Source organism: Eublepharis macularius, chromosome 2, assembly GCF_028583425.1.
Source record: "Eublepharis macularius isolate TG4126 chromosome 2, MPM_Emac_v1.0, whole genome shotgun sequence".
Classification (NCBI taxonomy): Eukaryota; Metazoa; Chordata; class Lepidosauria; order Squamata; family Eublepharidae; genus Eublepharis; species Eublepharis macularius.
In genome coordinates this window covers 77,710,030-77,725,462 of record NC_072791.1, presented here as the reverse complement: position 1 = coordinate 77,725,462, position 15,433 = coordinate 77,710,030, and the positions used below count along the sequence as shown (strand labels likewise).

General features: G+C 43.2%; 2 protein-coding genes across 2 annotated transcripts in view; one reads left to right on the top strand and one right to left on the bottom strand.

Moving 5' to 3' along the window:
* Window positions 1-980: 980 nt before the first annotated feature.
* Window positions 981-12,873, top strand: FAM180B (family with sequence similarity 180 member B). Its single transcript, XM_054970285.1, has 3 exons — window positions 981-1,279; window positions 9,539-9,597; window positions 11,386-12,873. The coding sequence occupies exons 1-3, from the start codon at window positions 1,192-1,194 to the stop codon at window positions 11,824-11,826; spliced, it is 588 nt and encodes a 195-aa protein (XP_054826260.1). The 5' UTR covers window positions 981-1,191; the 3' UTR covers window positions 11,827-12,873.
* A 13-nt stretch (window positions 12,874-12,886) lies between these two features.
* The window catches only part of C1QTNF4 (C1q and TNF related 4), a 33,087-nt gene continuing 30,540 nt past the window's right edge, over window positions 12,887-15,433 (bottom strand). The window contains exon 2 of the mRNA XM_054970283.1: window positions 12,887-14,456. Within this exon, the coding sequence (XP_054826258.1) occupies window positions 13,336-14,454 (1,119 nt within the window). The 5' untranslated portion in view covers window positions 14,455-14,456 and the 3' untranslated portion in view covers window positions 12,887-13,335. The remainder of the gene's footprint in view (window positions 14,457-15,433) is intronic.

Sequence of the window (15,433 nt, the reverse complement as noted above, 5' to 3'; positions counted from 1 at the left end):
GAACACGTTGCTCTTGTCAGTGAGCTGTCATCCCTGGGGGTTAGAGTAAGGGCTCAAAAACTTCAGGTGGCAGAAACTGGCCTGGCCATCTTGAGCATTATCTTTTCAAGAAAGAAAGTGGATAGCTGAATTGGTCCATAGCAAATTCCCAGCAGGCAAGGGTATAATCTTATAGCAGGCCAGCTGGGCATGCCCTGTGCCCACAGAAGTCTGCTAAGAGCACTATGCAGACAGAGAGGCCTCAACACCATGGCCCTCCCCTCTTTTGTTTTAACATCTAGCCTGATGAAGAGTCCTGGAGAGCTTGCATAATGTTCTGTGTTGGCTTGTCAATTCCTGATGAAAGGTATTAAATGGATTTTGGTTTTGGATTATCCTCTCAGAACTGTAGAAAGGTTGAATTTCTTAACAACCACTCTTGCTGAAATTAAAAAAAACCTGGCGAAATCTTATGAATATTTGCTGCATTTGACAATTGGGTTTCAAAAAGCATATCTAGCATTTTTGAAATGGCACTGGGTAGCCAACTAATAAAAGATTCAGGGTTCTTGTTAAGTCATTGTACTGCTAAACTTCCTCCTCCAGGATGAATGTTGAACAGAGCAGAAATTCTTCAGATTAATGTGTTCTGGATGCTTTAGAGCCTGCATAGATTTGTCAGCTCCACCCTCTTGATGCATTTAATAATTGCTTTTGAGTTCCATGCTACAGGAGAAAAAAAATTAATAAAGCAAAACAGATTGGAGCCTGCTACCCAACGTCCTCAGGTGGCATCAATTGACTCTTTTTAAGGAGGACCAGTTTATGGATGTGCATTTTCAATAGAAATCCTTGGCTATTAAGAGCTTGTTCCTCCTTTAAGAAGAATAGAACTGGTTCCATTTTGGAGAAAAAAGTCAGGCATAAAATGCAAAAAAACCCCAAAAAACCCGCCTAATGTCCTAAATAACTGGGACTTGTGTTGGCAGATCACTGAGAGAAGCTGTGCCTTCAACATTTGCACATTATGATGGAAAATATCCTTTAGGAAATGGAAATTCAACTGCAGCAGGGCTGGAATAGAAAGAGGGGGACCTGTTCCAGCAGTGGCTTCTAGGCTTGAAAGGAGAGGGGAAAGAAGCTACAGTAAACAACATCTAGTTTATTTAAAGTGTGTGTATCTGGAAAACGGGTGAGGGCAGTCTTCCCGGCATGGCCCAGATGCTGCAGCTGCACCTTGGAACCTGTCTGTGGGCAGCTTTGGTGCTCTCTGTGTTTGCAGGACCTTATCGGCAGACAGGTAAGACCACAAGGTGGGAAAGTGCATCTGATCTGGGGAAGCTTTTGCTTTGCTAATGATTTTGTTTAAAATATATCTCCTTTTTAAAAAGCGTATTATAGAGTCAATAACAAAATTAAACAAGACTGCAACTACCTTAGAGACTAAGAAAACTCCAGCATTAGCTTTTGTAAATCAAAAGTTCTCTTCATCAGGTGTATAAAGTTTGTCTACAGTAGTTGTTTATATTTACTATTACTAGCAACAGAGCCAATATAGTCCTGCAGCTTCTAATATAATAATTCAAACTAGCAGGGCTGCATGAAGTTATAAAAATAGTATTTTGTCTAAGTGCCAGTTAAGAGTGTTACATGCTGGGTTAGATTCAGGATATGAGCTACTTGGGCTATCTAGTTATTCACAAAGAAGGGTTCCCATTCCTGGATTAGCTGTACGGGTGGGAAAAGTTTGACAAGTGCATAGCATCCTTCTCATGTAAATGTCTTGCATAAATGGCACCTTCCAAAATTAAAGGCATAGCAGACTTGTCCCAAATGGACCTCTGCAATTCTATTGGAAGGCAAGGAATGGAACAATGTTTGCATTTGGAAAAGGTGGCTCTGACAGTTTCTCTCCCAACGAAAGCTCTGTGCTTTTAATAGCAGTGTGACAAATTCAACAGATACTGCTTTCCCAGCATGATTTAACAATGAGGAATGTTATTTCTGTGGCATTTGCACCTGTCTCACTTGTTAGTAATGCAAACCTTTGAACAGGGGGAAAAAGCATCAGCTTCAGGAGAAAGAATCAAACCCTTGTCACGGGCATTTAGAAACAACACCAGCCTCTAATGGCTTTCACAACTCTCTCACACATACTTCCACAGAACAGCCAGCAATGATACTGACTTATCTCCTGTGCAGTATCTAAAATAAACACCATTTCATCATTCAGGACGCTCTGCTAGAACTATCAGAATTTTAGCACCATCTGGGGATTTCCCAGCAGCTTTAGAACATAGCTGATAGATGTGAGAAACCTGGCAGAGGGTGCCTTCTGAGAAGCTCATTTCTGAAACTGTTTTGTTCTGTTTTCATACACCATTTCTTGATTTTGTTATACATCCTCTTTCTGGTCTGTTAGTAATAGACTGACCTTTTAAAGGCTGCTGCTTGTTCTACTTAATTTGAGAGAACTTATTCTGTGACCCCACCCCCAAGGAAATCTCAGTTGCAATTGGATTAAGTGTAACAAAAAATTTATAGCAATCACGTAATTGTTGGTAGCATTTGGAATGGGAAGCACGAAATGGAATGTCATTGTTTCAGAGAGGGGCCCTTGTGCCTTTTGAAAGTAGCATAACATTGACACATTCTAAAAATGGAGCTTTTCTTATCACTGTGATAAACTCCCTTGTGATTCTTGAAAAGCACAGGATCATCTTCCTGTGCCAGCCACTAGCAACGCTAACTGAAAAAGGAAGTTGTAGATATCATGTAGACAGCCTAATGAAATGGCTATCAAGAGCACTGGTATTTTCACAGTGAGTTTTAAAGCTTCCTGGAATTTGTATCAAGGAAAAAGAAAATGCAGCTCCCATCCAAGTTAGTCCAAAAACACACATCTGGCTTTGATCAAAGTGCCTGAAACTGGGGTAGAGAGACATTCTCCCTTGTATACAAAAGGCATAGCCTCCTTCTCTAAGCAACTTCCATGAACTTTTTTATCTATTTCCCAGGAGAAAATTACAGTAAAATACAACGCTGAAAGTTGTTTACAATACAGCTGCTACAGAAATAACAAATGTCATATTTATTTATTGCAGGGACCTGTGAGGTCAATTTATTAGTCCAAAGATGAACTTGAAAATATTTTTCTTCATCAACAACTTTGTGCTTTCTCTCTCTGTGTGGCTCCTTGGAGTTTAAACACCATGAGTTTTCCTTTTATATTTTACATCCAAAACTAAACAGATTGTTTGGATGCAGAATTCTCTCTTGCTTTTTAACTGTCAAATGCATGAAAACCCTCTGTGCAATGCATTGCATAGACTGCTCGGTTCATCTTTTGGTTTTCCAGTGATCCACACCGACTGGATTTTTTTGACCTATAGATGGCTAGGAATTGATAGGTGGGAAGGTAGAATGTAATGATTAAAAAGAGACAATACAAAATATTATGTATTAATGCTTTCCACAGACCCTAAACAAAAGTGGGTATGGGAACAGAGTAAAAAAAAAATCTAAGAGAGGAAATAGGCAGAATAGGCACTATTTGAAGTTAATTAAATGTTGCAGTAGTGCTGTAGGTTCTATATTTATACCTATGTGGTGGAGAGTGCCTTCAAGTAATAGCTGAGTTATGACTACACCTGGTGGGGTTTTCAAGGCAAGAGACTAACAGGGCTGGTTTGCCATTGCCTGCCTCTGCAATCCTGGTCTTCATTGGAGGCCTCCCATCCAATTTCTAACTAAGGCCGGCACCGCTTAACTTCTAAGATCTGACGAGACTGGGCTTGCCTGAACTATCCAGGTCAGGGGATTTATACCTATATTTTCGTGCAAATTAGTTGTTCTAGTTTATGGGCTGCCTCAGTGAAATGTAAATGCTCAACAAGAACATTAGTCAGAAAAGCAACTCAATAAAACTTTTAACAGAATCAACTGAACTCAACCAATCCATTAACATAACTGAACACAAAAGCTTGAAACTATACTGTACAGATAGTATGGAACTTCTTAACCTTAATAGGCAGGGGGGTGGTCATGATGACAGTGTTGCTTTTATGTTCCCTGAGAAAGGAGACCTGGGGTGTGGGTGGGTGTGAATAGCTCAATAAACATGTCAATTCATTGTTTTGTGATAGGGATTATAGGAAAAGGGATTCGAAACAAAAGTGGATATGAGGAAAGGCAAGATATAAATATGTTAATAAAGAAATTAAATAATGGCCAGTATTGTAATGCCTTTCTGTTGATTTATACTAACAATATACAAACCGGGGGGTGGGGTGGGTGGGAAATACAGTATCAAAGTTTCAGGAAATAATTTTTATCAGTTTTTCTAAATGTGCAAAGTCCAAAGTGCAAAGAGCTGTTTGAAGGAACGTTCAGCTCACGTTCTTCTAGATGACATGATGGTCTATGCCACTGAATCTGTCAATGAAAGATAAATTGTTAGCTGTATGGTTTTCACCAGTTGGACTCTTTACCATATGGATTTTTGACTCTACCTGTTGAATTTTCTATATTGTATTTAATTGTATAATAATTGCTTTGCACTTTGCTCGTTGCACTTTGGACTTTGCACATTTAGAAAAACTGATAAAAATTATTTCCTGAAACTTTGATACTGTATTTACCCCTCAGTTTGTATATTGTTAGTGTTTAACTAGTCTGGAAGAACCCCCCCCCCTTGTTGTTGTTTTTCTGTTGATTTATGGCATAGATGCATTTGGAATACTGTGTAGGTTTACCAAGTCATTCACCTTACCTTTCCCAGCATTCACCTTTACCAAGTCATTCACCTTATCTTCCCCAGACACCCAGCATTCACCTTACCTTTCCTCTTCTCATGCGTGTTTTGCACCAGGCCAATTTGGGCACCAAGGGCCTGTTTGGGCCGAAATCATCCCACTGCAAAATACAAGAGCACTCTCAGGGTGGTGCAATGATGTCACTCCCAGGAGTGATGTTGTTGCGCCACACTAGGAGCCTGCCCAGGAGGCCTATTCCCTCACCTTTTCCTCTCTGCTGGCCAGTTGAGTGGTGGCAGTAGAGTTGCCAGCTCCAAGTTGGGAAATTCCTGGAGATCTGAGGAGTGAAACCTGGAGAAAGTGGGGTTTGGGGAGGGAAAAGACCTTGGCATGGCATAATTCCATAGAGTCCACCCCTGATCCCTGTGGCCTGGAGACCAGTTGTAATTCCAGGAGATTTCCAGCCACTACCTGGAGGCTGGCAACCCTAAGTGGCAGGGGGTGGAAGGTGGGAGCAGGGGATCCCATGCAGCAATTGGGAGAATGGCAACCCTAATACTGTGTACAGTTCTGGTTGCCATATCACAACAGGGTCTGAAGGACTGCAATGGTTTTGTACAGTATGTATTCCGTAAGGTACCTTGGATCTAAACCATACAGGGCTTTAAAGGTCAAAACCAGCTCCTTTAAATTGTACCTTGAAATATATAGCAAAAGATAAATAGATGCAGTTCTCTCAAAAGAAGTGTAATGTGATTTCTCTTATAGCTGCCAATAAATGGGCAACAGATGTTTGGACCAATTCATGGAAAGTCTTCATAAGTAGTCTGATGTAGACACCATCAAAGCTTTTGTATGTGTGGCAGGATTCTTTTGTTCCAGTAGTGGCTCCATCTGATTAATTAGACTTTGTTACTAAAAGGCACCAGAAAAAACAACAACTATTGACCAGGGATGGATCACTTTCTTGTCCATGGTCAGTTCCTGTTTGCTTTTACTAAGTGCTGTAGGGTGACAGTTAGGACATCACTTCTGCTATAGAAGTAGATTGGAAGAGGACTCTTCTTCCTCAATACAAACTTAATACATGTAATATTGCAGCCCAGTAACAGTCAGAGGAAGGATGGCACATCCAATGCAATTAATAAGGCCAAATAACACAAAAGAAGCCAAGTGTGAGAAACCACAGCTTATTGGTACATCAAGCTTATTGGTAGCTTGCTACCTAGAGTCATAAAAAGGCAGTGGGCAACATGCATTCCAGCATGGATTGACAGAACAGTAGGAATAACCGGATAAGTGCTCTTCATTAGTGGTGTGCATCTAAAAAAAATCCGTTTCCATTTCAGTTCTGGGGTTTACGGAACAATTATGTCTCATTATTGGCTTGTTCTGGTTGGGGTGGTGTCGACTTGGAACTGATCTTTTTTGTTTTGTTTTGTTCATGAGTTTCAGCCCCTTGCATATGTGTTGGTTGCGCATGCACAAATGTACACTCTTTAAGGAGCGAGACTCTAAGGCAGCAGTTTTTGTATGCAATGGCACCAAAATTGTGCAGAAAACACAATCCTCCCTCTAAACCATTGACCCGTTGAGTTTGAGAGCATGCCACAACAGGGTTCTGTGCTTATGGACCCAAGGAATGGGGAAGGTGCACATTAAGCTGAGTGTTGGGCAGCTACACATGCATGCATGCACACACTGTTCTTTTCACATTGTTCCAAACCCTGTTGATTCAATGAGTTTTTCCTCAAGTACATGAAAACTAAAGAAGGTGAGTGTGGATGGTGGGCGAGTGCACACAGTGATGGGAAACAAGAGGCTCCAGCATGGCTCATGTCCAGGGATGAGATGTCCGCACCCCCCGGACTTGCCACAGCTACGGCAACCAGCATCGATGAAAGGGGTACCACCACCACAGCAGGCAGAGAGCGGGGGGACGCCGGTGCCTGAGGGAGCTACAGATGGGCAAGAAGGCAGCCCGTGGGTGCCAGGAGACCCGGGAGCAGCCGCAGACAAGCCCCAGACCTCTCCAGACGCAAGGCACCAAAGGGCAAACCACAAGCCCAAAAAACCAAGTAGACCGGCAGGAAATCCCCCTGCCCAGGCACACATTGGGTGGAGCCGGCAAGCAGGGCGTCAGGCACACATAAATGCTACCTGCCCAGGGGACCTGTCTAGCTGCACAAATGCCCCTGGAGAGGTGGCTACCAGGCTGCCTTGCCTGGAAAGGCCCTGCCAGCCCCATCTTCCAAGTAGGGAATAAGGGGAAAGAGAGAAGCTGGAGCTGGGGAGAGACACCTGGGTACCTCCGCAACTGGCCCAGATCAGAAGCAATCAGCCCAGGAGAAGAAGGGTGGAGATCAGAGCAGGGAGGGACACCTGGAGGCCTCCCCAGCTGGCCAAGATCAGGAATAAGCAGCCCAGGAGAGGAAGGGAAGAGACCAGAGTAGGAAGCCCTATATAAGCAGGCTCAGTAGGGAGCTACGGTGTGGAGAGTTGAGGAGTGCATAGAGAGAGAAGCAAGTGCAGTGTTGAGAACAAGCGGGGGAGGGGGAGAAGGAGAATGGGGCTGCGTATAGAAGGGAGTGAGAAAAGAGGCAGCAGACAAGGCAATGGAGTGGATGAGAGGGTGCGTGGGTGATGTATACCCCCGCTCTGGTCATGAACCCAACACTGGCGACAAGCCTCAAGGCAGCCTCCCCAAAGCACCCGCCAGGCACAAGAGTGCCCTGTGTGGCAGTACCCCAGTCGAGGCAAAGCAAGGCTGCTTACCTAAAGCCCCAGCAAGATGCCGAGGGGCCAAGTGCAGCTACGCCCCAGATGAGGCGAGGTGAGTCTGCTTATCTGAAGCCCCTGACAGGCAGCAGGGTGCCAGGAGTAGCTGTGCCCGGACAGGGGCCTGACAGCGGCCTGACAGCACACAAGCAGGAGATCGCTTCATTGCCAATCAGTCTAGAACAGTACAGCAAAAATTTAAAAAACCCCAAACATTCCTGCTTTAGTGGCAAAGCCAATAAATTTTACCTTTAAGTCCTGCTGTTATGCCATGTTTCCCTGTGCCTTCTAGTTTTGTTTCCATGATGAGGGGCCATTCAGGAGAACCCTCCTCCCTAATCTGCTGCAGGAGCTTGGACTGGGACTCCTTGCGGACACAGAAAGGGAGGGCTAGGGTTTTTCCTTCATGGGGAGGGAAGGAGGAGGAGGATGACCCTCTTTTCCTCCTATTATTTCTAATACAAGTGTGAGACTGGACAGGGTACTGGTTGCCAACCTTTATGACTAAAACTGTTAACCTAGAGTTGAATGAAAAGGAAAAAAAGAAAATGAAGTTACAGAAGAAAGTGCACGAGGAAGCCCCATTGTTACGCCCAAAAATAAAAAATAATCTGATCAAACCGGTCATTGCACATGGAATACTAATCTAGAAAGACTTGGGGTGTGTGCATGCATGTGTGAGTGTGCAATACATGCCTGTTACCTCCCTGTCATTTAATGCTGGGCTAACAGTTTTAATCAAAAAAGCCCCTTAACCCTGAAGGCTTTCAGGGCCAGATGAAATTCCTCCTGGTGCTCTTTGACCCACTATCTTTGTAGGACTTCTTAAGTCACAGTGAGTGGCCCTGGCATCCATGGCATCTAAGTGAAGGGCAGCAACAGCAGAAGGCCACTGGATGGGCACGAACCCGCTCCACATACCTGGTTGGGACCTCTTGGCTCTTCTTTAATAATTGCTTTTTCCTTCCAATTTTCACCCTAATCTGCATAACATGAGCTTTTGTGGCAGCCGGAGACTCAGAGCTTCAGCAGACCCCTCCCTCCTCAAACCCACATATGCACACCTGCATGGATGTTGCCAGGCCAACCTTTCATTGCATTGTGCGCAAAAGTGCACAGAAAGGGATGGCTAGGCAAAATTGGCACATTGGCACCATGACGTCTACTGCTCCCCTCCCTGGTTGCAAAGCAAATCTTTGATTCCTATGAGCCATTCAATGCCATTATCTAGGAAGCACTGAAAAAATACGCTCATATGTACCACGCACATCCCCCTCCCTCCAATGAAGTTAATGCTAAGGGCTCAGTCTCTCCTCTTTGGAGCCAATTGGTTGCATGATGAGTGTAGACAGACTTGCCATTAAGGAAAACAAGATGCTGTCGGATGGCCCACCCCACTGCCTGGCTGGCCTGCATGGTCATTGCGCGGTAAGTACTTAAACGAAACACACAACTTTTTTTGTCATTACAGCCTCATTTCCCAGATTTGGTTCAGCATTCCGGAAGTTGCTTTAACGAGCTGAACCAGCAAGTTCTGCATATATTTTAGGGTCATTTTTTCCATTATGCACACCTCTACTTTTTATCCACAAACCCAAACAAGGTGGTATAAGGTGGTATTTGTGAGAATAAATGGAAGAGGAAAGAAGCACAGATGCTGCACAGAGCTCTTGGGGGAAGGACAAAATAAAAATATAACAAAAAGGGGTGGATAGGATGTGGCTACCAAGTTCATGAACAGGGTGCAAGAAGATGCATGTAGTTTTACCATCACCTGACTCCATAGAGTGTGCAGGTCACATATAGAGCTTATGTATGCAGAAGAAACATATATCTGTATTTCAGCCAAATGAGAGGGAAAGTTTAATGTGACTGGGTTTGGGCTCATAATTTGATCTTGATTAGTAGCATAATTGCTCTATTATAGTAGATCAATAATATTATAAATGTACTATTTTGTGTGTAAAGGAGATAGGTAGGTGATGCTGCTTGCTTACTAAAACTGATAATTTTTTTCTCTTTTTCAGATCACTTCAGAGATCTTGCAGACTCAAATGGATCTGAGAATGCTAGCATCATGCTAGAGGTAATTTAAGTGAGGGAAAGGATTAGGGAGATTCAATACTTCCATGTACATAGTCCCACCTCTACCTTCCATCCCAGCTTAATATGTCCCGCCTTGCCTGTATCACTATTGCACCAACTTCTGGGCATGCAGCTACCCCAACTAGTGAAGTTGCTGATCCCCAGAGAAGTGTGGTCACCTAGGAGAGGTAAGCAGCAAAGGATTCCTGGTCCAGTTGCTTGCTAACACCCATACTTCAGGGAGCTTTCTTAGGTGCTTTACAGCAGGGGGGAGCCTAGCCTTGCTGGGTCTTGTTTTCTTGATTCTTCCATTTTGATGGAAAATATTATACTTAACAGCTCAATGCTGAAAGAAGTTCCACTTCACAGAGGATTCCGAGTTCACTTTGACTCATCCTTAGACACTGCAGCTTTAATTGGAATGTTTAGAAAACACAACTGTCTGCTTTTCTAAATGACGGCCCACAAGATGGCAATCTAGAGCTGTTTCTGCACATTAGAATGATCAATGGCTTTGTTTGAGGCAGGGGAAGGGAGGGGCGTAAAGCATGTTTTTTCAATGTAGCCACCTGTGGATGTGGAGGAACAGTGCTGCTCCGTTCACATGTTGAAACAGCCTACCGGCTGTGATACACATGATCCTGTTTTGTGTGAACTAGGCAATGTACTATGTAGGTACAGTTTCCAGTCAAAGCTGTGAATGGAAGCTGTACCCACATGGGAAAAGCACACAACCCTGTTCTTACATAACAGGATAGCCTGCACCAGGTGCATCTCAGGGACCTGGCTACTCCCAATATATACAACTGGCAGGCTCCTGCACACATGAGTAGAATGTTACTGTAATGTCTGTGGAGACTCAAAAATGATGGCAGTACTGCTGATGTGACGTGTTTTTTTATTGTGGCTGAATCCATTTATGTTGGCCAAAAGAGCAATGGTTTTGAGGGGAGGGGCTGTGGCTCAGTGGTAGAGCATCTGTTTGGTATTCAGAAGGTCCCAGGTTCAATCTCCAGCATTTCTAGCTGAAAGGGTCAAGTGGTAGGTGGTGTGAAATACCTCTGCCTAAGACCCTGGAGAACTGCTGCCAGTCTAAGTAGGCAATACTGACCTTGACAGACCAACCACTTGAGTCCGTATAAGGCAGCTTCATGTGTTCAATGCTCTAAAGTAATGATCTTTACTTAATGCTCATGACTTTAATGTATCCTGGTGCCATACATACAAACAATTTATCTATATTAGAGCTGCCTGCCCTTTTTATTTGACTTAGAAAATAGGAACCTGATAATGACATGGATAATCCAGCAACTGCCTGTCTCTGGATCTACCTCATTTGTTTTATGATCCCCTGTTCATCTGCAATGCACTCAATTAACCTAGCATAGATTAGAATGAATGGAATGGAAATTGTGGCAATCAAAGTTATATTGGAAATGCATCTCATATGTTCAAATCATCCACACTGTTAAAGGCTATGAAATCACTGCCAGGAAAGGTTTGCATTAGGGGCGATGGTGCTATGTAATCAGGGAGCTAGAATGGACCCAAAGGTCATGTAGCCTGTTCCTTAGCCAAAGGAAGGATTCTTCATGCATTAAGCACTCTTCTTGTTGCCTGTTCATTCTCCCAAGCTAATCTGATCCAGTGGTCTATGAATAAATAACAGGAGTAAACAAGTGTCTTATACAGCAGTGTTTGGATGGTTTCAGGAACTGTTCAGTAACACTCTCCAACTCAGTGTGCTGTCTGTCCATTGACTTTCATGTTTTTATTCATTCTCTTCCAGTTACTTTGGGCAGGCATTGAAATTATGACCAATGACTCAATCAGGATTCAGGATGAAGAGGTGGCCTCGCTGCGTCCTGCCCATCGGTTACTCCAGGTCTTTCAGCATGAGATTCCAAAACACCCAGCTGGGATTGAGGAACACCTGGACCATCTTTCACAATCTGATACTCCTATAACTCCAGAGGAATTTGAGCAGCTCATTTTCACTACCGTCTACTGCGCTTACCAGATTCGTACCATCCAAGGCCTGGAGAAAAACCTCTGGATCAACCTATTCTCACAGTTGGTTACTGAAATCATCCGTGAGCTCTGCAAACAAGTCTGCCCTGTGGAATCTATGGATTCTCTTCAGCTTCTGGCTTTGAGGCCCTGGCAGGAAATGCCTTTCTTTATTACTGTACTGAAAAACTCCTACCAGTCCAAGCTAACCATGACCTGAAGACCCTGTGTAAGGAAACTTCAGAGGCAAAGTCATATATTAATCTTGCAATGCTTACATTAATATGTGCATTACTATGGAATGTGCACATTTTAGGTTCATGGATTTCCTTTATATTATTCAGGATTGGGCACAGAAATGTCACCTTTCCTGTTAGCTTAAAAAAATAAAGCTGGGTGCACACGCGCACATAAACACACGTGCATGCATGCGCAAGCGTGTGCCCCCCCAGCTCAAGGCTTAGCCTCTTTTCTGTGGTTCTCCCTGTAAGTTATGCAGTTCAGAAAGAGCATGGCTTTTCTCATATGGCACTGGGAAACACCAAGCCCCTTGGTTAATGGGACTGTGAACACACATGAAGCTGCCTTATACTGCATCAGGTCATTGGTCTTTCAGAGTCAGTATTGTCTGCTCTGGCTGGCAGCAGCTCTCCAGGGTCTCAGGCAGAGGTCTGTCACAGATTTTTAAAATGAGTTTCTGGGAACTGAAGGCTGCTGTCATTTGCTGCTACTGTTCAAGGTCTGCACTAGGCAGTCGTCTGGGACTGTCCAACGGGACGGCTGCCTCTGTTCCTGCAGCACCAACACCTGCTAAAGTATACCCAGATTATTTTCTTCAGGGGCCTGTCTTTCAAAGGCTACTTTCCTTATCAATCCATATAATAGCCAACCTAGTGATAATTCTTTTCTGTCATGTATATAATACAATCATATGCTTTAATTGTTAGATTAAACCTACTAAAGTTTCAGTTGATGAACTTGTGAGGACATCTTTAATGGTTGGAGTTGTAAGGGCATACTTGTTTATTTTCCCAGCTATTTTTGTTCTGGTGTGTAACTGTAATAGAGAACGAAATAAAACTAAAGATGGCATTTCCTTTTATGCTCATTTATTTGAACTAGCTAGCACTTGTTAATTAAAAAGTGGGTGATTATCTAATACTATTTTAGAATTAACCTTAAGTCCAGCATGAGTATTCTTTTCTCCTGAATTGGTTAAGTGAGGCAATTAGATGTTCTTGATCGAATACCACATTAAATATACAAGCAAATCCAGCACCTTTTGTCTCAGGGTTTTATTGAGTTCATTGATTACATGTGTCCCTCTCTCAAGACATTTCTCTGCACGTGCAGAGGATGTATCAACTCCAAGTACCTTGTAGAGAGGGCAGTTTTTTCTAAGCTCCTCCAGCAATTCTGTAGCACCTTCTTTTGTCACTCCTCCTTCCTCTGCCCCTACTACTTCTATTCCCCAAACTACCTCATGCTTTATACTTCAACCAAAAAGCAATAATGAAGAAACACACATACCCTGCAAAGGTCATTCTATGGATGAATGGGAGGAACAACTATGGCTCTGCAATCAGGACACAAGCGTGCAGCAGAAAGAATGCACTGGACATACAATAGCATGCTCTGAACACTGTCATTTTAATGAGGATGTCCGTCCAGGACCTGCTCCAGAGTCCACTGCATCTTGGCTTCTCTTAAGCTCTTTCCATGTTTATATTTAGTTCCTTATTCCTGGAGACATGTTGGCATTGGGAGGCGGCTTTGGCTTAGTTTCAGGGTAGACAAGGAATCCAGTAAAGGTAATGTACTTTCCATGGTTGCTATAAGCACCATAGCCATCATGCTGGTGGCTGTAAAGCCAGATGGTGTCACCATCTTGCAGAGGCAGCATGATGCTCTGGCTCTGCATCTCACGCCGTTTGGAGTGGTTGTCATCATAGATCATAGCCTGAACTTCATTGTGGTTCTTCATTAGTTTCACTGACATGGTCTTAAAGGGCATCTTGCCAATAGTAAAGGAGAAGTAATAAGCACCTGGAACACGACATGTGAAGATGCCGCTTGAGGAATTGAAATCTTTTCCAATGTTCACAAATTCGGTGTCAAATGTGATGGGTTCATGCTGTGTCTGTTTCTCGTCTGATCCCAGGAGGCTTTCAGAACGGGCAGCAGAAAATGCAGAGCGAGGGTCCTGTGATTGGCTTGTCTGGTAAGAAAGTACACGTCTCTCTGACACTTCATTCTGGTTCACAGAGAGGTGCTGAATTATGTGAGATGGAGGCCTTGAAGCATCTCCTAGTTCTTGGGAGCTCAGACTGTTTTGAAAATAGCCAGAAGTATCTGGATAGATGAGGTACCCATTGAAAGTTGTATAAGGGCCCATGTTGCTATAGAGGGCATATTTGGGGTCTCCATGTAAACGCAGCCAGACTGTGTCACCGTAATCCAACTGTAACATGGCGCTCTGACTGGCCACTTTCCGCTCTTTACGGTGATGTTCATCATACACAATTGCTTGCACCTCATTCTTGTTTCTCATCAGCATGACTGACAAGTTTTTCTTGGGGTACTTCCCAACTGTGAAGGAGAAATAATAGGCTCCAGGGATACGACACCGGAATAATCCAGACTTGGGGTCAAAGTCACCTCCGATGTTCACGTAGACCTTGTCAAAGGTGATCACCATTTCTGTGCTTCCTTCCATGCTGCTGGTTCGAGCAACAGAGAAAGCAGAGCAGAACTCTGTTCCAGAATCAGCGGGGAAACCAAAGGCAAGGGGACAAGCTACTTGGCAGAGAAGGCCAAACAAAAGCTGAGCTTTCAGTTGAGTCATCATATCTAAAAAGAAAACAGAGAATGTTTTAATCTGAAGCATTTTCAAATTACCCTCCAATCTCAGAATAGGTCCAGAACTGTTGCTTGTGATTTTATGGTCAAACATGACAAGATTATAAATGAGCTGGGTAGCATATATATTCTATATACTAAAGAAATCTCTTTAGTGTATAGATTACATATAATACTCCATGAACAAAATTGACTATAACTAGCACCAACAGCTTAAAAGAATAGGGTCACATATTACACATACAATGCATATTGCTTTTAAGGAACATTCAGGAATCTTCCTCTGCTTCAGATAATATGGATTGCACCATCCACTAGAGACTACGTTAACCATTTTAGTATCATCATCCCTCCAGTGGGAAAAGAGACTCCCCATGATTCTCTCCGTATGGGTTAAAAAGCTTTAGCAGTCTTTCTACATTTTGGGGAAAAAATGGTGGATGATGGACTGCAAATGTACATCAAATTAACACCTCCATTCAAAGGTGACACATAAACTGAAGGAAGGTCGAAATGCAATTTTAAATTAACTTTCCTACGAGGCAGAAAGCAAATAAAAGAATGTTTCAACCTCCTTTTCTGCCTTTCACACATGCCTATTTACTTATTTATTTAGAAAATGTCTTTGCTGCTTCTCCAGGAAATCTGCTCAAGCTAGCCTTTGTGTACATCTATCCTGGGATTAAGCACCATTCAATACAATGGAACTTAGTTCGTAAATATGGATGTGACTGGGGTCTACTAGTGTGTCTATGTACAAACTTTCCTCAGTCTAACTTAGGCTGTTAATGCTCAAAATAGGATCACAAGGAACAATATCTATGATGGAGGAATGGTATGGTGAGGGCTGCTTTCTTATGTGGGAACAAGCTAGAGGCATGGTTGTTTTTTTAAAATTTATACCCCACTTTTCTCCACAATGGGGATCCAAAGCAGCTTACAATATCATTCTCCCCATCTCCATATTA

Coding starts and splice junctions, on each gene's coding strand:
- FAM180B (XM_054970285.1), top strand. CDS start 1,192: ATGGCCCAGATGCTGCAGCTGCACCTTGGAACCTGTCTGTGGGCAGCT. Junction 1,280..9,538: donor AGGACCTTATCGGCAGACAG/GTAAGACCACAA, acceptor TCTCTTTTTCAG/ATCACTTCAGAGATCTTGCA. Junction 9,598..11,385: donor ATGCTAGCATCATGCTAGAG/GTAATTTAAGTG, acceptor ATTCTCTTCCAG/TTACTTTGGGCAGGCATTGA.